This window comes from Hylobates moloch, unplaced genomic scaffold, assembly GCF_009828535.3.
Source record: "Hylobates moloch isolate HMO894 unplaced genomic scaffold, HMol_V3 SCAFFOLD_10, whole genome shotgun sequence".
Lineage (NCBI taxonomy): Eukaryota > Metazoa > Chordata > Mammalia > Primates > Hylobatidae > Hylobates > Hylobates moloch.
In genome coordinates, this window is record NW_026652285.1 from 70,409,560 (window position 1) to 70,434,576 (window position 25,017).

At 50.0% G+C, this 25,017-nt stretch overlaps 1 protein-coding gene and 1 pseudogene across 2 annotated transcripts in view; one reads left to right on the forward strand and one right to left on the reverse strand.

Annotated features, from left to right (window-relative positions):
* TBC1D2 (TBC1 domain family member 2) overlaps positions 1-25,017 on the reverse strand; it is a 56,051-nt gene that overhangs the window by 10,915 nt on the left and 20,119 nt on the right. For both annotated transcript variants that reach the window (XM_032164651.2, XM_032164653.2), the window contains 5 exons: positions 22,849-22,982; positions 18,797-18,993; positions 10,765-11,160; positions 3,413-3,523; positions 965-1,152 (listed from right to left, as the gene is read on the reverse strand). In XM_032164651.2, the coding sequence (XP_032020542.1) occupies positions 965-1,152; positions 3,413-3,523; positions 10,765-11,160; positions 18,797-18,993; positions 22,849-22,982 (1,026 nt within the window). The remainder of the gene's footprint in view (positions 1-964; positions 1,153-3,412; positions 3,524-10,764; positions 11,161-18,796; positions 18,994-22,848; positions 22,983-25,017) is intronic.
* On the forward strand, positions 23,349-25,002 carry LOC116474244 (ADP-ribosylation factor-like protein 8B; annotated as a pseudogene).

The window sequence follows — 25,017 nt, forward strand, 5'->3', positions numbered from 1 at the left end:
CTTCCTTCCTTCCTTCCTTCCTTCCTTCTTCCCTCCCTTCTTTCCTTTCCTTCCTTCTTTCCTTTCCTTCCTTTCTTTCCTTTTCTTTCTTTCCCCCCCTCCCACCTTTCTTTCTTTCTTTCGTTCTTTCTTTTTCTTTCTTTTCAGGGCCTCACTCTGTTGCCCACGCTGGAGTGCAGTGGTGCAATCTCAGCTCATTGCAGCTTCAAGCTTCTGGGCTCAAGTGATCCTCACACCTCAGCCTCCCGAGTAGCTGGGGCTACAGGCGTGCACCACCACTCCTGGCTAATTTTTGTGTTTTTTTTTTTTTTTTTTGTAGAGACAGGATTCCAATATATTGCCCAAGCTGGTCTCAAACTCCTGGCCTCAAGCAATCCGCCCACCTCAGCCTCCCAAAGTGCTGGCATTACAGGTGTGAGCCGCTGTGCCCAGCTCTTTGCACACATCTTACGGAGGCTGAGTACAAGGCTCAGAAAGGTAAAGGGAATTGTCACACGGTGAGAGGGCCAGGACTGGCTCCAAAGCTCGAGCTCCTGCCACTGGACTACTCAGCCTCCAGGGGCCTTCGAGCATAGCCACCCTCCTTTCTGTTATATTTAACCGCCCATGTCCACTGTGCTCAGCAAGGGCTTGGTGCAGAGGAGATGGCCTGCTTGTTTCCCCTCGTCCCCTCTCTGACAGGCACATCTGGGAGGCAGCCACATTTGGGAGGCAGCCTGGAGAAATGGAAAGCATGGGGCTCTGGAGGCAGCCTGTGCCGCAAATGTACTATAGGGCCGTGGCAGGCGGCTGCCTCCTCTGAGCGTAAACCATCTCAGCTGCAGCTGCACACTAATGCATGTGAAGATCAGAGGAGGTAATACTGTGCAGGACTTGCACATGGTTGGCAGGACCTGGCAGCAAGGCAGCTGGGGAGGAGCCACCAGCTCACATAGACCAGCCCTCCCTGGGCCGCCAGGCTCACCTGATGGGGCTCAGCTCAATGCTGTCAGATGAGGCCTCCCCAGCTTCCCACTGCAGCGCCTCCTGGACGAGCTGCCTCAGCAGTTCTGAGCACTCGCTGGCTTCGTCCCCCAGGGCCTCCTGCAGCCTTCTCAGACCGGCCAGGCACTTGCTTTCCACCTGGCAGTTTCTGGCTTGGAGGTAGGCACACTGCAAACACGGAAAGGCTGGTCAGGCTACCTGGTGGGAGCTGGGCTGCCCCAGAGGCCTGAGGCCTGAAAAGCTTTAGGCAGCACAGCCCTTCCAGCTCTCATCTGCCCCACACCCGACTCCCAGACCTTCGTATAAGGGAAAGGAGATAGGCCCTGAGGCCAGTGGTTTACAGCAAGGCAGGCAAGAGAGGCCCAGGCCCAGGTTGGAGCTGGTTCAAAAGAGAGGAGAGGGGTGTGCAGAGACAGCACAGGCTCTTACACAGCTTACGGTGCCATCCTGGTTCAGCCACTGCTAGCTGTGTGGCCTGTGGCAAGTTACTTAACCTTTCTGTGCCTTAACTTCTTCATCTGTAAAATGAGGATCATACAGAGTCTGCCTCAGGATTTGGGTGAGGATCAGATGAGCGGATATGTATAAAGCCCTTCCCAGGGTGCCTGGCACAGAGCAAGCTCTGCAGGTGGTATGACTGAGCAGCGCCCAGGGGATGGACACTGCCCTCGTGCCCTCTGCTGTTGCCACCTAGGCTCTTTCTGTTCCTCCAACACACACCCCTCCCACTTCACAGCCCTCCTGCACCCTCTTCCCTTGCTTGGGACACTCCCCGCAACCCTACCTCACCTTGAACTTTTGTGTTTCCATTTATACAACTTGGGTGGTGCTAGGCAAGTCAGGCAAGTTCCTTGTTTTCCATTTTTGTGAGATGGGGACAGTGAAAATCTGCTCATAGCACTGCCATGACCTCTGGGCCACCCCGAATCCTATCTCATCCTGGGTGACAGCAGGGGAACAATTCTGTTGCACCCTTGCCCGGTCGCCATCTCCAAACACTTGCCGGGCACCAGCTCCAAGCCATCCTCTGTGCCTGTTCTTCTACCTATCCCACCTGGTGCCCACCTCTGTTGCCTGGGCTGCTTCCTGAGTCCCATCATTAACACCTGTTTCAGGGATTCCTTTTTTTTTTTTTTTTTCCGAGAGAGTCTCGCTCTGTCACCCAAGCTGGAGTGCAGTGGCATGATCTTGGCTCACTGCAACCTCTACCTCTGGGGTTCAAATGATTCTTGTGCCTCAGCCTCCTGAGTAGCTGGGATTATAGGTGTGCACCACCATGACCAGCTAATTTTTGTATTTTCGGTAGAGGCGGGGCTTCACCATGTTGCCCAGGCTGGTCTTGAACTCTGGCCCCAAGGGATCCACCTGCCTCGGCCTCCCAAAGTGCTGGGATTACAGGCCTGCGCCACCGCACCTGGCCCCTTCTCAGGGATTTCTGCTGCTGATTCCAAACAATCTCCCCACTTCCAGGCTCACCTCCTCAAGCCCACCCTCCTGAGCAGTCACAGCAGTCTTCTCGGAACAGGAACAGAAGTCTGACTGAGGACTTCTCCACTCAGAATCTTTCAGCTCCTCAGTTTCCTTGGAATAAACTCCAAACTCCTCATCTCCAGCCTCACATCTCACTCTCCCCAGCCCTGCCCCTCACCTCTCAGACTACACATCTTTACTATGCTGTCTCTTTTCCTGGAAGATCCTTCTCCACTGCTTGCCTGGATAACATTAACTCATCCTTAGGACTCAATTCAGAAGGTACCTCCTCCAGGAAGCCCTCCCTGACTTTCCTTCCTCCCTTTGGGCCCCCAAGAATCCCACAAGCCCAACTGCATCTTTTTTTTTTGAGACAGAGTCTCGCTCTGTAGCCCAGGCTGGAGTGCAGTGGTGTGATCTTGGCTCACTACAAGCTCCGCCTCCCGGGTTCACGCCATTGTCCTGTCTCAGCCTCCTGAGTAGCTGGGACTACAGGCGCCCACCACCTTGTCTGGCTAATTTTTTTTTGTATACTTAGTACAGACGGAGTTTCACCGTGTTAGCCAGGATGGTCTTGATCTCCTGACCTTGTGATCTGCCCACTTCGGCCTCCCAAAGTGCTGGGATTACAGGCGTGAGCCACTGCGCCCGGCCCCAAGTGCATCTTGATTGTGTTACACTCCCTCACTAGTCTACACCCTCTTTGCAGGCAGGAACCAGCCTTATTGGTCTTGATGTCCCTTCCCCATAGCTACTTAGTGAATGCTGCTGAACAAATGACTCAATCCCCAGACCACAGGGGTCTGGAGAAGAACCTGATATGGGCCCTACTCACAAGGGGTCAGTTCAGAGGGAGAGGGGCAGAAAGGAAATGAGGAGAGTGAGAAGGAGTGAGCAGCATGGGGACCAGCAGAGGGGCCGGGGATGGAGACGGCCTGAACAGGGCCCCACCCCGCACCTTCGTCAGGAGGGCTTTCTCCTTCTCAGCCACCTTTCTCCAGATCTTTGTGACCTGGTGGATCTCGGAGTTGAGGAAGCGGTTCTGGGTCCGGTAAGCTTCCATGTCATCCTGGAGAAGAGAGCAAAATATGTTACGAGTTGGACACAAACATCTCCCTGCTCCTGGGGAGTCACACCCTCAAATGAGCCCCCAAAGCTTCTTTTCTTTAGAAATTTCCAATAATGGCAACAGAAGAGGAAGTCTGAAAGAAAGATAAAACACTCATAGCACGCTTCTCTATTCTTGATGTCAGCATGATGTGGTAAACAGACCAATAGGTCTGAATTTAAGCCCTGGCTGATGTCCTGGCTGGAAGGCCTCAGGCAGGCCACTGAACCACTCTGACCCTCTGTTTCCTCATCTGTAAAAGGGGCAAATACCAACTAACCTACTGGGCAGTTGGGAGACTAAGTGAGATAATGTGTGATAACACTAAGTACAGGGACCAAAACATAGCAAGTGCTCAGGTAGTGTTTGTTTTTAAAATCAACGTATTTTATCATATATTTACAATCATACTGTAAAATTAACTCAGTGTCACTTTGTAAAACCTTTCAATGTTGCTACATAAGCTTCCCAATGATCATTTCTAACCTCTGGTGATGATTCTATTGGGTGAATTTACCAGAACTTACTCATAATCCTTTTCTTGTCATTTTTTAATTTGACCCCGGGGTGTTTGCCGTTGGTTTTTGATTATGAATAATGCTGTGATGAACATCTCTGAGTTTTCCTTTTGCAAGTTGCCCATCCAGTGGAGGGAATGAGCTCCCTGCTGCCGGGGCATACAAGAAGCCAGACAAGCACTAGGAAGGTTCAAGCAAGGACCTGAGCCTCAGAGAAGGATCAGCTATAGCAGTGGCTCTCAATTCTGCTGGGATGGACATTACAGAAGCCGTTCAGTCACATAACACATTCTTAGAGCTATACCTCACAATTCCAGGGTATTTATGCTGAAACTCAGGCCCTTTCTCTCCCATTGATGTATGGGCTGGAGGCGAGTGCAAGCGATGCTGCAGCAAGGATGACTCCCACATGGCCTGATTGATTTGGAAATGAAGAACATCACATGTAGTTTGGGGCACTTCCTCGTCAGGGTCACATGTGCACAGCCCACAGGTGGTCCTGGCCCTCCCTGGGTGGGTCTTCACTCTGGCCAAGATGATCTCCAAGGTCTTCCCAGGGGAAGCTCCGATGCATGCCCAGGGGCTGCTGCCCTCTGCCCAGAGCCTGACCCACTAGAAGGGCCTCTGCTCCCAGGGCAGGGAACGAATGCCCCCCATTGACTTCATCACATCACCCCTCACCACTCCACTGGGGCTCTCTGTGGTGCCCCAACCCCAGCCACCCCTGCTTTCATCTCCCTCACTGTGCCAAGGCTGAAAGGCTGTGCATCCACTCAGCTTACTCTCTGCCTTCTCCTGGCTGGACCCAGGCAGTTCCAACCCCTGGCACCACCCTCCTCCCACTATCCAATCCTGTCCCTGACCTAGATAAAAAACCAGCTTCACTGCCTCTCAAAAATGCTGCTATGTGTGCCAGCCACTCTGCTGGCAAGTTTCTGCCTGCTTCTTCTCCACGGTCCCCATATCCTATCCTTACGTGGCAAGAAGTGAAAATCTTGTTTGTGGTGCAGGGACCAGTCTCCCATGAGCATCAGGCCTTTCCTGGACCACTCCCCACTCTCTCTGGAGTCTAACACTTTAGTGTCTGGAGACATAGAAACTTATGAATACAGAGGCTGTGCAGGCTTCCGGCATCACCCCCATCACCAACACCACGCGGCAGATATTCTCTCACTTCATCCTCCCAGCAACCCTAGAAGGGATGTTCTTTTCTTATTCCTGTGACACAGATGAGGCCTCAGAGGCTCTGAAAGGGTAGGCAACTTGCCTAAGGCACAGCCAGTATAAGGCAGATGTGACCAAACCCAGGTCTGTCTGATTCTTTTTGTTTGTTTGTCTTGCTCTGTCGCCCAAGCTGGAGTACAGTGGTGTGATCATAGCTCATGGCAGCCTCAACCTCCTGGGCTCAAGCAATCCTCCCACCTCAGCCTGTCAAGTAGCTGGGACTACAGGCAGGCACCACCACGCCTAGCTAATTTTTTGATTTTGTAGAGATGAGGTCTCACTATGTTTCCCAGGCTGTTTTCAAACTCCTGGCCTCAAGCAATCCTTCCACCTCGGCCTCCTAAAGTGTTAGGATTACAGGCGTGAGCCACTGTGCCCAGCCAGGACTGTCTCATTCTAAAGCCTTAATCACCAAACTTCCTGCTGGGCACCATCTGAGCTCCCCACCAGCTGGAATCCACCTGGATGCCCACACTCTAGTCCCTGCCCTCCAAGCATTGTCCTTTGGTGTCTCCTGGCTACACGCATGCAGGCTTATGTGACCTCTCCTACCCATCAGACAGTATAACAACACATCAAAGACGCTGGGGTTGGCCATGTACCGGCACCGCCTGGTGGTCAGTGGCATGAATGCTGCGGGCACGCTGTCTGGGTGGAAATTCTGTCTTGACCACTGAGCCCCTGGACAAGTTACTTAACCTCATCCTCTCATCTGGAAAATGAGGATAATAACAGTACTACCTCATGTGGCTGGGAGAGGATTCAGTGAGTTAATATGTGCAAAAGGCTCAGAACGGTGCCTGGCATGTGGCAAGTGCAACGTGAGCATGAGCATCGTCTTCCTCACTGAGTTTGCGTGACAGCTCGAGAGCTACTATTCCCCACCCTGCACCCACCCCCTCAGTTGGCTGACAGAGTTCCGAATCCAATGCCCGGGAAAATACAACAAGCCCCCCGCAAGGGAGGAAAGGACCTACCATGACCTGGCCCATCTCCCTCACATCCACAAGGCTGTGGGATAAATATTAAAGTGCGCTAATTCCCATTTAACAGATGAGGAAACACACACAGAGAAAGTAAGTTCTCCTTGTCACGAAAGAGAGCCAGGATCCAAACCCAGGTGTGTTCAGCCCGTGGCAGGTGCTCAGCAGACACTGCGTAGAGAAAGCAGACCCAGCTCTGGCACCGGCCACTGCTCCACACCGCTGGGTCTCCCTCCTTGGTACCACCCCTTCCTCCTCCCAGGCCTAGACGTGCTCATGGGTATTTATTTATTTTTCTTTCTTTTTTTATTTTTAGAGACAGGGTCTCACTTTGTCAACCAGGCTGGAATGCGATGGCATGATCATAGCTCACTACACCCTTGACCTCCTGGGCTCAAGTGATCCTCCTGTCTCAGGCCCCTGAGTAGCTGGGACTACAAGTGTGTGCCACTACACCCAGCTAATTAATTTTTAATTTTTTGTAGAGACGAGGTCTCATTATGTTGCCCAGGCTGGTCTCAAACTCCTGGCCTCATGCAGTCCTCCGACCGTGGCCTCTCAAAGCACTGGATTGCGAGCCACCATGCTCAGCCACACACTGGTATTTCTAAGGCTTTGGAAAGAAGGCTTTTGTCACATAAGATACCCTGCTTCCAGCCCCAGGGAAGGCACAGACATGGCGGACAGGGAGGCAGAGTGAGCACAGCCTGGAACAGCAGTGGCAGTGGGTGGCGTCGGGTAGTACCTCCCCCTCCAGCTCGATGCCCTACCTTGAGTGCTCGTCTTGGCTCAGAACTGTAGGGAGGAAAAAGAAAAACCTCAGAAAAGAGAAAAGCCACAGGACAGTCACCAGTGGAATGAAAGAAGGAAAACCCTGGAGAAGGGGGACCAGGGAAGAAGAGAGCCAGCCTGCCTACCTTTGCAGGAAGCAGGAGCCCGGGAATTCTCTTTGGGCCATGCCTATGGACTAGGCCCTGTGCTGTGTGGAAGGCAGTGGCCTGGGCGTGGGAGGCCAGGTTCTGGCTGCAGCCTTGCCTCTTGCTGCCTGACCCTGGGCCAGTGCTTCTCCCTCGCCCCGGCTCAGCTGTCCCTGCCAGAAAATGAGTGGGGCAGACTAGATTTCTGAGTCTTTCCAGATCGGATATTCAAGAGATCAATGATCCTGTTCTCAAAACCAAAGTCTGAATAACAAGGGGCATTCCCTAAAGCTGGGTTCCTCAATCACAGGGCAGGCAGGAAACCTGAACACTCTCTGTCCTCAAACTCAAGACAATGGATATTTGATGGGTCTTCTAAAAGCTAAAAAATAAGGAACACCAACTACATGCAACTCTTTCTCTCTCTCTCTTTTTTTTTTTTTTTTTAATAGAGACAGCGTCTTACTCTGTTGTCCAGGCTGGAGTGCAGTGGCGTGATCACAGTTCACCACAGCCTTGAACTCCTGGGCAACTCAAGTAATCTCCCACCTCAGCCTCCTGAGTAGCTAGGACTATGGCGGGTGCCATCATATCTAGCAAATTTATTTTATTTTTTTTTTAGAGACAGGGTCTTGCTATGTTGCCTAGGCTGGTCTTGAACTCCTGGGCTTGAGCAATCCTCTAGCTTCAGCTTCCCAAGTAGCTGGGACTACAGGCACGTGCTACTGTGCCTGGCTAATTTTTTTATTTTTTGTAGAGATGGGATCTTGCTATGTTTCCCAGGCTGGTCTCTAACTCCTGGCCTTAAGTAATCCTCCTGCCACAGCCTCCCCAAATGCTGGCATTACAGGTGTGAGCCACCCATCCCTGGCCTTAAGCAACCCTTTAAGGCACAAAGCACAAAGCACAAAACACTGGGCCTCTGAGGATCATCTGAGCAAGTGTATTCTTGGTTAATGTGAATCACATATCCAGAGTCTCCATGTAGCTGAGCTCACTGATAAAGAAAATTCATGGCCAGGCGTGGTGGCTCACGCCTGTAATCCCAGCACTTTGGGAGGCTGAGGCGGGCGGATCACGAGGTCAGGAGATCGAGACCATCCTGGTTAACACAGTGAAACCCTGTCTCTACTAAAAATACAAAAAAAATTAGCCAGGTGTGGTGGCGGGCACCCGTAGTCCCAGCTACTCAGGAGGCTGAGGAAGGAGAATGGCATGAACCCGGGAGGCAGAGCTTGCAATGAGCCAAGACCGCACCACTGCACTCTAGCCTGGCGACAGAGCGAGATTCCATCTCAAAAAAAAAAACACACATAAAATAAAAAACAAAATTCCTGAATATGTAAAGTCAGGGGCACACTGAGTCTCCTAGTGAGTCCATGATTACAATCAACTCTCAGGCTGTCTGGAGCCACCTGGCTGATCCAGCGTTCTTTTTTTTTCCCTTGAGATGGTGTTTCACTCCTTCACCCAGGTTGGAGTGCAGTGGCACGATCTCAGCTCACTGCAGCCTCCACCTCTTGGGCTCAAGCGATCCTCCCACCACAGCCTCCAGAGTAGACGGGAACACAGGTGTGTGCCACCACAAATCTTTCTGACCCCCATGCTGCTCTACCGGGGCTTGCACAGTGGATTCCGGTAGTATGGGTGGAGGGAAGAGGAAGCCGCCTGGCTGGGGGCAGGCAGGGTAGAAAAGCAATCAGATGGAAGCAGTTTTCCCTGCTGTGTGGAGGGCTGAGAGCTTTCAAGTCATCTAGCTGTATTTGCATTGGAAAGATTATGTTTTCTTTTAACCCAAAAGAATCTCTGATTTCAGACTAAATAAGGGAAAAGATTTGGGAACTGGTTATGTGGGTTTTCAGTCTTTGCTGAAAGAAAGGGAAGGGAATCAGGTTTCACGTCCTTTTCCTTTATCCTTCTAACAGCCCTAGTCAAGAGGACTAGTTGGGCTATTTGACACAGAGGTGAGATAGCATGCCTAAAGTCACACAGCCAGAAAGAGGCAGAGCCAAGAGTCAAAGAGGTCAGTCTGACTTCAAAGCTTGGGTGGTGGCCACTGTTCAACACTGCCCACTGAGAGCTTTTCTCTCAAAAGCTTCCTGATTTCTTTTTTTTTTCTTTCTCCATCTGCCCTCACCAAGTAGTTCTTTGATACAGTAGCACGAGAGTTCTCAAGGTTATATGTCTATATGTACAGTCTCGTGTGGCTTAATGATGAGGATACACTCTGAGAAATGCGTCATTAGGTGATTTCACTGTTGTGCAAACATTATAGACTGGATGCAGACAAACCTAGGTGATTTAGCCTACTACACACCCAGCTAGATGGCGTAGCCTATTGCTCCGAGGCTGCAGACCTGTGCACCTGTTACTGTACTGAATATCATAGGTGGCTGTCACATAATGGCATTTGTGTATCTAAACACATGTAAACATAGAAAAGGTAGCATGTTGTGCTATGACGTTATGACGGCTATGATGTCACTATGTGATAGGGATTTTTCTGCTTCACTGTAATCTTATGGGATCATCACATATGCAGCCCGTTATTATATGGCATCTGACTTTACATATGTGGTTGTGAGTGGCAGGGTTTGGGGCAGGACGAACCCTGGTTGTATGGCTCCCTTTAGGGACAGTGGAGGCTATGAGTGCACTCCACAGCCACAGGCCTCCCAGTGGGACAGTTCCTGTCACAACCCTCTAGAGAGGAGGCTGCGGGTCACAGCAGGCAACACACTTCACATAGTTCCTACCCCCTGTGACACCACTGGTCCCTGTGGGATGGGGAAGCCTAGGGAAAGATAGGGACCGAGAAGGGGAAAGAAGGGGAGGAAAGGGGGAGCAGTAGATAGAAGCGGCAGCTGAGCAGACAGACCAGACCGCAGACATGAGCTCCAACCCATCTCCAGCTGCCCCACTTCTTCAGCACATGACCCTGGGCAGCCTCCTTAACCTTTCTCAGCCTCAGCATTCACATCTGTAAAGGGGGAGCACACCAGCGGCTGCCTCACCTCACAGGGCTGGCGCGAGGACTAAATGTGGTGATGCACCCACCGAGGGCAGTGCCTGGTACACAGGAAACACCCTATAAATTCTACAGATGGGAGCGGTGACTATTGGTAGCTGCAGGTCATCTGTACAGTGTGCAGGTGCAGGACTGTAGGGGGAGGGTCGTGCTGGCCCCTTAGGGCTCACAGGTGCACTGGGATGGCACTAAGGGAGGTTGACCAGGCCAGGCCCCACACTCAGCTAGTCGGGCTTTCATCTCTCATTTGATAATCTAGAGGCATCTTCACTTTTCAGTAGCCCAGGATCCCAGGGCTACTGGTTAATGGGTCAATCAAGGCCCAGGCAAACTGCACTGGGCCTTGTGGTAAAGAAAGTGAAGAAGCGTAGAGCAATATTCCCACCAACATGTGTTTCTAATGTGAATATTCTAGGATGAAGGGGTATCCCCACTCCACCTAGCAAACCCTTAAGGGTGGAGAGCGCACCTTCCCTGAGGGCTGGGACAGAGGACCGGCAGGACTGGCAGGCCCTGGAGGGAAGGCCCCTACCTTCAGGTGCTCTATCTTCTCCTGCTGGCTCAGGAAGTCCCTGTTGGCAGCGTCGGGGGGCAAAGGAGACTGGTCAGGGGGGTGCGTGAAGTCCTGGGTGACCTTCTCAGAGAGCTTGCAGATGACCTGCTGCTTGGCGTGGTTCTTGTCCATAAGCAGCTGCACGTGCTGCTGTAGCTCCTGCACCTGCTGCTCCCGCAGGCTCGCTGTGTGCGCCAGGCTCTCCCGCTCCTGCTCCAGGGCCTCCACCCGCCGGCCCAGCTCGGCGATCTGCCGCACTTTGTGCCGCACCAGCTCCAACCGGTCCTTGTCCTCAGCCGCCGCCAGGTATGCGCTGGACGCCCGCTTCTCCTGCTGGGCGGCCTCCAGTGCCTTGTGCAGGATCTTCACCAGCTCCTGGGCAGGGACAGGGAAGCATCTTGTGAGCTCAGGGAGGGCCTGCTGGGCGCCAGAGCGGGGCATACATTATCAGTAGTTCTCCTAACCACCCTGAGAGGTGCCCAGCAGCATCCCTGGGGCATCTTATCCTGACACTCAGTTTCTCCTTCTCTGTTCAAGTGACTGTTAGCTGGGCACATGGTTCCCCAGCTTAAAACTGCATCTCCCAGCCAAGCCATGGTGAGGTGTAGCCAAGTGACTATTCTGCCTAAATGGGAAATGAAAAGTGAGATGGGCAGCTTCTGGGTCCTACCTTTAAAACCACTAGGCACATGCTCCCTGGTCCAGTTTTCTTTGCTTCTGGCTGGGAAGTGGCAGGAACTAGAGTGGCTGCCTCAGACCCATAGCAGAAGGTACATGTTGAGAAAGGGCTGCCCCCCCAGCTCAGAGTTGCTCACCTACCTCTGGGTTCTTAATGTGAGTGAGAAATTTCTCACTCGTTTTGGGCCACAGTGCTTTGAAACTTTTTTTTTTTTTGATATAGCATCTCCCTCTGTTACCCAGCCTGGAGTGCAGTGGCACGGACGTAGCCTCAATCTCCTGGGCTCAGCTGATCCTCCCACCTTAGCCTCTCAAGTAGCTAGGACCACAGGAGCATGCCAACACACCAGGCTAATATTTGTATTTTTTTGTAGAGACAGGGTTTTGCCATGTTGCCAGGCTGGTCTCAAACTCCTGGACTCAAATGATCTGCCCACCTTGGCCTCCCAAAGTGCTGGGATTACAGGTGTGAGTCACCATGCCCAGTGGAGATGTTTTTGTTACAGCAGTTGAACCCATACCCTGACATATACACATCCATTTCAGGGATGAACAAACTGAGGCCCAGCAGAGAGTAGAGTGGAATTCAATCTCAATCGGCCAGATTCCAAAGCCTGTGCTCAGTCACTAAGAAAACCAGGGGTGGCAGCTATGTGGCATTACTCTTCCCTCTCATCCCTGTGGCAGACATTACTAATTAATCTCCCATACTTCTTCCTGCACAGCCTAGTTGAGGCCTCAGAATCATTCTCAATATAGCAGCCAGTCACTACCAATCAAGTTGAGGCAGGGTTAAAGAGGAAATACACTGGCAACCCCCAAGTAAAGCCACACACAGAGGGCCTCATTCAACCCATTTGTGCCTAGTTCCCTTCAGCCCACCAGGCGATGCCTGCAAAGCTGGTGGAAGGAACTCTAGAAAGTTCAGAAACAACAGAGCTTAATTTATTCCTCAGCAGGGGCAACTGATTCACACAGGAACTCAAGGTCTGCTCAGCTCCCTGTGCCTTTTAAGCCTGTAATTTCCCCAGGGAGGGCCACGCCTGGACTCAGGCCTATCTGTCCCAAAGCAGGGATGTGAATTCATTCTGGGCCAGGATCAGGTTATCAGCAGCCAGGCCCATGTGGAGCTCATACCAGGTAGGTATGACTTTCAGGCAACACTGCCCTGCTTTGTGCTTCTCATTTGTAAAAACATGGTTTCCTAAAGACATGTCAATTATACCACACCAAAGTATTAAAATGAATGGATTGGCTGGATAGGCTTATTTGCTAAGAACAATTCTATATTGGAGGAGAACTGCCAAAAACCATGACTTTTTTGGAGAAGCAAATGACATGACCACATTATCCTGCATCTTCTGGAACCTTAGGACTCGTGACCATCCTTTCTCTGGTTCTCTCTTTTCCTTCCACATGCCCATCTATCCGTCCAACCTTTACCAAGCACCACTCGGTGCCAGGCCAGGCCCTGAGCCAGGTGCCGTGGCTCAGAGAGGGACTGGTGAGAGTTCCCACCTCCAAGGACTGCAAAGGCTGGTGGGAATGAACATGACCCACCACAGTGGAATGATCTACTGCAAGTCAGGGGAACAAGGGTGTTTGTGGGAAAGGCAATGACTTCTGTCTGGGGTGGAGGTTGCGGGGAATACCAGTCCAGAGCATTTAAAAGAAACCATGAAGAATGAGAAGGGCCAGAGATGGCCAAGCCACAGTCCCAGTAAAGACCTGGAGGAAGGAAAGAGCTACCACGGAGCTGTGGGAGCCCTGGGGTGTGGCAGGAAGGTGGGGTGAGGACAGCACAGTGATTGCAAACCAAAAGGGAATGTTTGGAATGTCCAGAATGAAGAAGTCAGCTTCTCAGGGCTCAGTGGAGACAGATTAACATTCCTGTGGTTCCAGGATAACTGGGGGCCTAGGCCATTTTCTGCTTCAGCTGAGATTTGGAGATTACCTTGGATGACTGCCCAGGGAAATAACCAACAGATATCATTGTTCAGACTTGCCCTAGGAGCAGGACCAGTGGGTGTCTTTCCCTCAATTTGGGGAGTTGACTCTGAAGCTTATTTCATTACATCTAGCTGTCTCCTTCCCGCATTTGGCTCCCAGAATCTAAGACTGAGACACTAGCCCAGGAGGCTCTCCTCCCACCCCTAGAATTCTTGTACCAGAATAAAATAGGCTTGAAAGAAAGGAACCAGGGCAGAGGGAGGGAGCCTCAGTAGGACTTGTAAGATGAGGAGTGAGAATGTCATGAATTCAAGAAACCTAAAGTCTGGATTATAAGCAATGTCTTAGGACCAATTCTTAAAAATAGAGAGGTTGGGCTGGGCATGGTGGCTCACGCCTGTAATCCCAGCACTTTGGGAGGCCAAGGAGGTCTGATCACAAGGTCAGGAGATCAAGACCATCCTGGCTAACACAGTGAAACCCCATCTCTACTAAAAATACAAAAAATTAGCCAGGCATGGTGGCGGGCGCCTGTAGTCCCAGCTACTCGGGAGGCTGAGGCAGGAGAATGGCGTGAACCTGGGGGCGGAGCTGGCAGTGAGCGGAGATTGCGCCACTGCATTCTAGCCTGGGCGACAGAGCAAGACTCTGTCTCAAAAAAAAAAAAAAAAAAAAAAAAAATAGAGGGGTTGATGAAATGAAGCTTTTTGAAGCGTTTTTCTTTTCTTTTCTTTTTTTGAGACAGGGTCTCACTCTGTTGCCCAGGCTGGAGTGCAGTGGCGTAATCACGGCTCACTGCAGCCTCAACCTCCTGGGCTCAAGTGATTCTCTTCCCTCAGTCTCCCTTGTAGCTGGGACTACAGGCATGCACCACATTGCCCAGTTAATTATTTTATTTTCTGTAGAGACAGGGTCTCCCTATGTTGTTCAGGGTGGTCTGAACTCTTGGGCTCAAGAGATCCTCTCACCTCGGCCTCCCAAAGTGCTGGGGTTATAGGCGTGAGCCACCATGCCCAGCCCAAGTAGTACTTTTAATATTTCTCAATCGAGTTGTTTGGTTCATCTCAGATTTTGATACCTGGTCATAAGTTGTCACTTTATTTACATTTTTAAAAGCCAATAAATCATCTTTAAAAAATAATCCTTTATCTTTTTAGGGCATTGCTACTTTCATCAGTGGTGGGCCCTGCAGGGGTCAGATGAAGGGGCATGGGCTTTGGAGTTGCACAGGCCTCGGTTCCCATTCTGGATCCGTGGGGGTGTATCTAACGAGGTGACTCTAACGAGGGTGGCTCAGGTGGCCTCTTCATTGAACCTCAGCTTTCTCATGAATGGGGCTAAAGGTTCCTCCTCTGACCAGAACTGCCTCTAGCATGAAAGAGAAAGTGCCAAGTGTCCCTCCCCAAGCTGACATGGCCAAGGTACCTCCCAGCCCTCTTTCATGTCCTCTGAAGTTTTTGGCTGGAGTTCTAGGAAAGTAAGAGGCTACACGTTGCCCCACCGAGTTTCCTAAAGAATTACGTTCCTTTACCCAGTAATCCTGACTGAACTAAGGTGGCCCCAGAGGGCCACAGGCAGGGTCCCAGAGGGGTTCATCATTCCCAGCCGCCAACAGATGGCCAACATCACCACAGACAACAGCCTTCCATCTGCCAGAGCAGACGGTCTTCAGGCTGGGTGGAGTTCTGTCAACTCCAAGGGTCAATCCCCGGCCAATCAGCCATCTGGTGCTATCTCCTAGAGCCCAAACCTCTTGTGGGACCAGTGCTGCAGGTGCGGGAATAATGGCTGATAATGGCTTAATGGGTATTGGAGGCACCCCGTGGTTTAATATGACACCAGGGGGTACACAGGGAGTGCATTCATTTTTTTCTCAAGAGCAGTTTCGGTGCTCGTGTCTCTTAGTGGGCCTCACCATGAGATTACGGAGGAGAGGAGGCAGCCCAGCCACTAGACCTGGAGAAGGAGGTTAGGGCCCCAATCCTGGCTTTTCCCGATGCCTGAGCATGGGCAAGTCACCCAACTCCTCTGAGCTCCTCAAATGCTGGCTCAGTCCCTGGGAGACCCTGAGCATGCAGACACTCTGAGAACCTCAGTTTCCCTTCCAGAGTAAGGGGATGAAAACTATTGTAAGGACAGAGATAACACATGGGAAGGCTCAGGACAGTCCTGGGGCCATGCTTCATATCAGCAGTTTCCATGCTCACATCTTCTCTTCCCCACTAGACAGTGAGGTGCCCAAGGGCAGGGATTTGCCACGATGTGCTCTCAAGAGCATCTCACAGTGTTTGAGATAGAAATTCCTAAAGAGTCACAAAAGCCATTGGCAATGGCCAGATCAGCCAGGATAAGACCCCAAATTCCCATGTCCTCCTGAAGCTTGAGGTAGACAGGAGGTGCCTTCCCACTAAAGAAACACAGGAAGGTACCTCGCAGGGGTAGCTCCTGGGAGTCCAGGTGTCCATCTTCCCAGCTGATGAATGGGACTCTAATGAGGGTCTCAGATGGACAGCGGCTCTCCCAGCAGCATTCTGAGTGCCTGGGGGCACCACTGGGTACCCAGAAGTTGTGCTGGCTTTTTCTGTCTCACCTCTTTGGTTTCAGTATCTGGGCTACAGGTGAAACCCTAGAGTTATGGGGCTGCCGTTCCTCCCTTCCTAATGTGGAATAAAGACCTAAGCTCCCTGATCACTGCTATGGCCCCACGGCACATTTCCTGGAGGCACTGATGGGCTATCACTTCCCGCCTCGTCTCAGAGTCCCTCAGCAGGGCACCTCACTGCTTGTAGGGTAGGAAGAGGTCGACATGGAGGGTACCAGGAGGGCTGCAGTAATTGCCAGAACAACCAGAGCCTGCATCTGTTGGGCAGCTGCCGGGTGCCAGGTACTGGGCTTTATGAATCTGGGCACAGGTCTCTCCAGTAAACATGGCTGTAACTCCATTTACAGAAGAGGAAACAGGCTTAGAGAGGTTTAGAAACTTGCTTAGGGCCAGAATTTGAGCCTGTGCTGTCTTATTTAAAGGCTGGTTCTTTGAATCACCCTGAAGACTGAAGTGCATTTGTGGAATGGGTTGGAGAGTACACAAATCCACTCATATTGCACAATAAATAGATAAACTAAATAAATTACAACTCATTCTCCTTTTGACCCTCTGTCCCAGGACACAAAGTTGAGGTTTGGCGGAAGGTTACCTGGTTAAAAAAAAAAAATCCAGATTCTTCAATGCGTCAACAACTTCCTCCTGACAATTTCCCTCTGAATATATGGGAGTCGTCAATAGCCTGGGCAACCCTTATTAATCTCCAAGAATCTTGCCTTTATTTATTGAAGAATGACGAGTCCTCCAGAGATGCAGAGCAATCAGAGGCAAACTTTCATGAAATCTAGGTCTCCTGAGGCCTTTCTACTTCATCTGACAATTTGTAATGTCTTAGAAAGAAAGGCTGTGTCAAGGGAGGCTGCCCGTATATTCAGGATTTCTTTTTCTTTCCAGGTTTGGGTTTGGGATTTAAGCTCTACTAGTCCAGGGATCAAGTGGCTTCTATGGCTGTGTTTCATGCCCTCTCAGCTCTCAGGAGTGTCCAGCAGCCTCACAACAGGAGTACCATGATGACAGGAGGAAAAGACAGCTGGGCTGCTAAGCAGCAGCAGAGGGGACTTCACGTGTTGTAACTACACATTTGGGTGTTGCTTTGTTTAATGTCTGTCTCTGCCGTGAAATGCAAGCCCTGTAAGGGCAGAGCCTGTGTCTTTTGCCCACTGTTCTTTCCCAGCACCTGGAACACTACATGCACATAACAGGCCTTTAATAAAGATTTGGTGAATAAACACATGAGTTAAGAATGTATGAATAAATGAGCCCCCTCCTTTGAGAACTCTAATCAGAGACCAGTTGCTTCACTAAGTGTAACTCCTAGCCAGGCACGGTGGCTCACACCTGTAATCCCAGCACTTTGGGAGGCTGAGGCGGGCAGATCACTTGAGGTCAGGAGTTCAAAACTAGCCTTGCCAACATGGTGAAACCTAGTCTCTCATAAAAATACTAAAAAAAAAAAAAAAAAAAAAATAGCTGGGTGTGGTGGCAGGTGTCTGTAACCCCAGCTACTTGGGAGGCTGAGGCAGGAGAATCGCTGAACCCGCGAGGCAGAGGTTGCAGTGAGCCAAGACTGCACCACTGCACTCCAGCCTGGGTGACAGAGTGAGACTCTGTATCAAAAAACAAAACAAAAAAAAAGTAACTTCTGACATGCCAGCAATGAAGCCTCTGCCGGTTCCCCTGAGATCTGCTGACAGTGGTCACTGCTTAGGGGCAGAAAAGGCAGACGAGGGGCCAAACTAGGTATAGGGAGAGCATTTTTTCTAGATTTCTTCCCCCCAAAAGAGGGCAGAAAAGAAAAGAAATGTACAAGTTATAAGAAATATTCAGAAGGTAATAGGGCATAAGCCCCACCTCCCCAGCCTAAGTCCCCTGGAGTCAGGGCTGGGAAACAAAGCAGAAAGGGTCTCTGGGCAGCCAAAGTTCAAACACAAAAAGCTTAGGCCTTGCTCTAGAGGAAAAGGAGTCTGGGCCCTCAGTGGAGCCTGCCACTGCCACCACAGGCCCTACCAGGTCCCACCCTTGGGATCTGTGTAACAACTGCCTAACTTAGTTGCTTTTATCACTCTAAAGGAGGGCTCCCGCCCGGAGCTGCAGCCCCCTCGCATCCCTGCCCTGGGACCCTCACTACTTCATAAGGTAGCCCCTGGCTTTTAATACCATTTACTTTCTGGGATGTAGGATTTTGGAGTAGTTTTAATGTCTGTGTGTGTGAGATGTTTTCTACAATTACTACATAGCTCTTGTAACTCTCGTAATTAACTTCTTACCATATTAAGCCCAAATATTCCTGTCACTGTTTCTGTGTTGGTCCTGGCTTAGCCCTGGGCCACACACATGCTGCTTGTTTGCTTTCTCCTGTGACAGTCTCGTGACGGTCATTCAGATATCTGTGCCCAGATATCAGCTGCCAGGTCAGTCTCCCCCAGTTCTATGGACAGCCCCTCCCATGACCCTGCATCCAGATCACCTGCCTCTAAATACTGTCATTTTCTGGGTAGGGGGTGAGACCATGCATGGCCCTCCAGGAGGGGTCCAAGAGACAGTTATTAGAGTAGATCTCCAGAGATACCTGCCCTTGGTGCCCTTTTGTGACTTACTTTGAGTGACATCAGGATCTTGAGTGATCAACAGCATATTTCAACCTTCTGCAGTTTGGCCTTTAAAGACCAGAGAGTAGCTGGTGCCCAGCAGGGCTAATGCATCTCATCTAGCTTGTCCGAAAGGCTCCAGGAACTGGAGGGGTCCACTGGAACCTGGGGCCTCCCTGGGACCAGACCTCACCTTCTGAGACTTTAACTCCTTGGTGAGTGTCAGAACCTGGTGCTCCAAGGCTGCCACTTTCTCCTGGGCAGTTCGGTTCCGTGTGATTCCTTCAGAAAAGAATGGGAAGGTGTTGTTCTGGCGCTTGGCTTTCTGAGCGAAATTGATGGTCAGAGAAGACTTGGGTGCAGGCTTTGGAGAATCCTCTGGCTCTCTCCCTGCTCAAGAGGAGAAACGCAAAAGTTATGACTGATGACATCAGCAGCTCTCAAACCTGAGCTTGCTTTAGAAGCACCTGGAGGGCTTGTTAAAATGCAGATAGTTGGGCCCTAATTTCGTAGCTCTGGATTTAATAGGTCTGGGGCAGGGCTTGAGAATTTGCACTTCTAAAAAGTTCCTAGGTGATGCTGACACAGCTTGTCCAGGGGTTAGACTGTGAGAACAACTGGCCTACATAAATGTTATTGCACTGTGCTGGCCCATCTGCTAAACTGTGCCTGTCTCCTTCCTTCAGATACCACCCAGCCTGCATGGGTCTATCTCACGCCACCCTGCTGGTGTTTGCCAAGTGGCTTTCTCCTCGGGCACAAGCCCTGGCAGGATGTTCTGTTCCTTATTTCAGGATCCCACCTCTATGTGCTAGGAGATTTTCAAAGCACACAGATCTGTCTGATGATAGGAACACATAATGAATGTCTGTACTCTGCATTCTTGCTCCAGAGAGCAGCTCAAGCACTTAACTTGCTTCTTATTCCAAACTAAGTTAAGAGATATATTTCCCCCACAGTTGGTTGTCTCAAGGATGCATAGTCCTTTAATCTCCTGGGTTACAACCTATGGTTCACAGGCCAAATCCAGCCCACAGCCTGCTTTTACAAATAAAGCTTTATTAGAACACGGCCATGCCCATTTGTTTATGTGCTGTCTATTGCTGCTTTTACTCCTCAAAGGCAGAACTGAGTGCTTAAAACAGAAACCCTACGGCCCACAAAGCCTCAAATCGTTACTATCTGGCTCTTTACAAAAAATGTTTGCCACCCACTGTTTTCAAGTCATTAAACTTTTATTCTTAAATCAAACCCAACATCAGAGAATCATTCCCTTGGGTTGCCTTGTCCTGTCCTGACCCAGCTGTGCTTCTGGTCTCTGCCATCAGCCTGCATCAAGGGACATTTAATGGCCTGATTATGTGGCCAAGGGCCCTTGAGAAGCTTGTTCACATAGGATATATACATCATGCCTGTTATGAGTCCCCAGCAGAAGAAATTCCCTTCAGCCCTAGGAACTTCCAAGAAAAGCTTTGCTTTTTATAAGAAAATATGTTTTTAGTCTTATGGACACTGGAAATAATCTAGCTGCTTGCATTTCCCTCTTTGCCTTGGCTGCTGAGCTTACAGCCACATTTACTGCCTACTCTCAGATATTTTGTAGGATCGTAAATTGATCTTATCTAAATCTCCTAACCCAAATCACTCATTTGTATGAGTATGCATTTTAGTAAATTATTACCTATTTCTTGGGACTAAAGTGTTAAAGGTGTTGAAAATAAGAATGTGGTATGGGATCCCAGGATAGGGGACACGCAGGGCTTTGGGGATAGGCCAAATGACTTAGCATGAGACCAGGCCAAGGGCTGGCCAAACAGTCTTGAACAGATAAAGAGTTACTCCAGTAGGTGACAGGAACCAGACACTGAGTGCAAAAACAGTACCTTGCTCGGCCAGGCGTGGTAGCTCACACCTGTAATCCTAGCACTTTGGGAGGCTGAGGCGGGTAGATCACTTGAAGTCAGGAGTTCGAGACCACCCTGGCCAACATGGTGAAACCCCATTTCTACTAAAAATACAAAAATTAGCCAGAAATCGCTTGAACCCGGGAGGCAGAAGTTGTAGTGAGCCGAGATCATGCCAGTGCGCTTCAGCCTGGGCAACAGAGCGAGACTCTGACTCAAAACAAACAAACAAAACAATAGTGCCTTGCTGAGTGCAAAACCAGAACAGTCTTGTTCCAGATCGAAGAGAAATCAGGTTACACTGGGTACAAGGCAGCCTGCAGAGCTCAGAAATATGTAGTACCTCTTTCTCCTTCCTGTGATGGGGTCTAGGGGAGCAGGGAAGCTCCTCGTAGCACTGCTGCCCTCTGATACACGACTGTGCACCAACTCTGAGGACAGGCAGGGCAGGCCTCACAGTGCCCAGTTTATAATTAGAGAAAATGAGGCCTAAGACAGTGGTGTTCAATCAGTGCCCTGGATTTCATAGGAGTGCCTCAAGGGCTAATCGGGAGAGGAAGGTGGAGTAAGAGGAGCAGAGGAGGAGTCCAGACTCCCACCCCGGCCTCAACTCTGCTTTTATCTGCTTTATATATTAGATTTTGTTCTGTCACTCACTCTGTGGCCGTGAGCAAGTCACTCCACCCTTCCATGCCTCAGTTTCCTTATTAATCTAATGAGGATAACAACAATATATACAACATATACAGTTCCAGTTGCTGTAAGAATTAAATAGGTCAAGGTAGGTAAAGTGCTTGGTACACACAGATGAAACTTGAAAAGACTCTACTAAGTCAAAGAAGCCAGTCACAGCATGGTATATTCCATGGCATATTCCACTCACAGCAGATGTCCAGAACAGGCACAGCCATAGAGAAAGAAAGATTAGTGGCCACCTAGGGTTATGGGGCAGTGGGGATTAAGGTTGATGACTAAGGGTTCAGGTTAAATGTTCTAAAATTGATTATAGTGATGGCTGCATAATTCTGAGGATATATAGGAAGCCACTGAATTACACATTTTAAATGGGTGAATTGTATAGTACATGAATATATCTTAATAAAGTTGCCAAAAAAAATGCTTACTGCAGCACTGGCATGAAGTAACTGCTAGCGTTATGATTATGATGACTGATCTGATATAGCACTGGCCTTCTCTTGGACTGCTTGTTGTGCTCTCTAGGGCTTTGCCAGGCACTGACTGCTCCAAAGGGTGCTTTTTCTTTTCTTCTTCTTCTTTTTTTTTTGACAGCTTCTCACTCTGTCACCCATGCATGATCACGGCTCACTGCAGCTTCCACCTCCCTGGCTCAAGTGATCCTCCCAGCTAAGCGCCCCAAGTAGCTGAGACTACAGGCTCGCACCATGATCAGCTAATTTTTTTATTTTTTTGTAAAGACAGGGTCTCCCTGTGTTGCCCAGGCTTGTCTTGAACTCATGGGCTCAAGCAATCCTCCAGCCTTGGCCTCCCAAAGTGCTGGGATTACAAGCGTGAGCCACCATGCCCAGCCTCTTCTTAATTTTTTACTCTGAAAAAATTATAGACTCACAGGAAGTTGCAAAGACAGTGCAGACATGTCCCAAGTACTCTTCACCAAGCTTCCCCCGACGGTGACATCTTACATAGCTATAGCACACTATCAACTCTAGGAAACCGGTGTTGGTACAATATGTGTGTGTAGGTCTATGTCATTTTATCACGTGTACATTTGTTTTTGGTTTTGTTTGAGACAGAGTCTCACTCTGTCACCCAGGCTGGAGTGCCGTGGTGCAATCTCAACTCACTACAACCTTTGCCTCCCAGATTCAAGTGGTTCTCCGGCCTCAGCCTCCTGAGTAGCTGGAATTGTAGGCACTGGCCACCATGCCCAGCTAACTTTTGTATTTTTAGTAGAGTGGTGGTATTAAGAGGTGGGGCCCTTGGGAGGTGATCAGATTTAATGTCATGAGGGTGGAGCCCCTGATAAGATCAGTACCCTTAGAAGAAGCAGCAGAGACCAGAGCTCTTTCAGCCACGTGAACACACAGTGAGAAGGTGGCCATCTGCAAGCCAGGAAGGGAGCCCTCACCAGACACTGAATCTGCCAGCACCTTGATCTTGGACCTCCCAGCTTCCACACAACTGTGAGAAATAAGTATCTGTTATTTAAGCCACACAGTCTATGGTGTTTTAGTAAGTAGCCCAAGCCAACTAAGACACACACAAAAGCACAAATGCTGGTTCGCTGGAGGGAAAGAAGGCACTTGTGCCAGCCGTGAGGAGCTGGTCCCAGAAGGCAGCTCAGCCCTGGACAGAGGCTCACCTGGGGTGCTGGCGTCAGAGGCCGAGGGCTGCTCCTCCCTCTGAGGCTCCCCACTCTGTGGAGAATCTTCCCCTGGAGGTTCATGGCCTGTTCCCTGGGCCTGCTTGTTGCCACGGATGTTGTGCATTGTGTTTCTGAAAGGAGACGAGAACAGAGGAGCATGAGGCTGAACCCTGCCTTTCTGCCCTTCTATCCTTCCTGCCGCCACTGCTGGAGCTCAGGTCTCATTCCCACACCCTGTCATCCTGACTGGTCTCCCAGACTCCAGGCACCCTACATGATGCCTCCCCACGCATGGCACTCCCAATCTCCTTTACCTATTTCTTTCGCATTCTCATCTTCCACACACTATGTGGCTTATAAGTAATATGAGCTTGACTTCCTCAACCCCCAACCCTGCAGCTGGAATATAAATGCCATGAGGCGGAGGTATTGTTGGTTTTGTTAACTGATGCACCTACAATGCCTAAACAGTGCCCAAAACATAGAAGGTGCTTAATATGGGTGTGTTGAGTGAATGCTGAATGGATTTGCTGAACTAACTTTCCCAAAACCTTCATCTGGTTTCATAACTATCTGGCTCAAAAACCATCAGTGGCTCCCGACTTCTGCTGAGATAAGTTGCAAACATCTCCTGGCATCTTTCCCTGCTTGCTCTCTTTCCCTGCTCAGATCTGTCCTCTGTGCAGCCTTCACTGACCATCTCACGGCCTCCAAGGGGCTTAGTGCACTTCACAGCTGGGTCACCCTTTGGCCAAGCACTTGTCTAGGCTGAAGCCTCATGATGTCATTTCTTTAAGAACTGGGTACTAACCTACCTGCATGTTTGCTGGTGCCCAACACTGGGTTGTACATGCCAGAGATCGGGCTCAATACATGTTTGGTTTATAGAAAGGAACTAGATAGTACCAAAGGCTGACCTAAGATCATAGACCACAGAGAAATTCATAATGATCTGGATGTAAAAACAGTTCAAGGAGTTTATTTTCCCTTGCAAAGAGATAAGATTAATAACAGAGAAGGGAAAATGATGAAAGGAGTTCACTAGGTCATTGTATTTTGAACCGAAGGTTCCGACTCATTGGTAGATTGTAAAATCAGTTTAGTGTCATGACCAGCATTTAAAAAATGAAATAGAAACTATCAGGGCTGCTGCCACCTGCCTGCATCCGCCTGTGTTGCATCGGGATCCTGAGGAGCTGTTGGGTGGTCCAGGCCAAGGCTGGCTCGTGTGGAAGTCATCCTTGCCTCTGTTTGCCGACCCTCCCATCCATCCTCTCTCCCAGTGGTTGTCATGCTGGCGCGCATCTCCTGCCTGCTATACTAGTTCCATTTGCTCTTTTGGAAGCAGGAGATAGAACTGACGCTTGTGGGGCTACAGGACTTAGGCCAAGACCAGCTTCGTGAATATCACTGCGTCAGGTCAATTTAGTGAAAACATGATACCCGCAGTGAGCTTCGACATGATAGTAACTAAAGGTAACATCACAGTAAAGATCTGGGATATGGCTGGGCACGGTGGTTCACACCTGTGATCCCAGCACTTTGGGAGGCCAAGGTGGGTGGCTCACGAGGTCAGGAGTTCAAGACCAGCCTGGCCAGGATGGTGAAACCCCGTCTCTACTAAAAATATAAAAATTAGCCGGGCGTGGTGGCACATGCCTGTAGTCCCAGCTACTCGGGAGGCTAAGGCAGAGAATCGCTTGAACCCGGGAGGCGGAGGTTGCAGTGAACTGAGATCATGCCACTGCACCTCCAGCCTGGACGACAGAGTGAGACTCCATCTCAAAAAAAGAAAAAAAGATCTGGAACATAGGAGGACAACCCCAATTTGAGAGCATGTAGGAACTATATTGCATAGGAGTCAACGCTATTGTTTATATAACAGATGGTGCAGATCGTGAAAAGATAGAGGCCTTGAGAAATGAGCTACATAATCTAGATAAACCACAGTTACAAGGAATTCCAGTGCTAGTACTCGGAAGCAAGAGAGAGATCTTCCTAATGCCTTGGATGAGAAACAGCTAATTGAAAAAATGAATGTCTGCTATTCAGGATAAAGAAATGTGCTACTATTCAATTTTTTGCAAAGAAAAGGATAATGTAGGTATCACACTTCAATGATTTATTCGACATTCAAAATCTAGAAGCTGAAGCATCTCCTGAAGT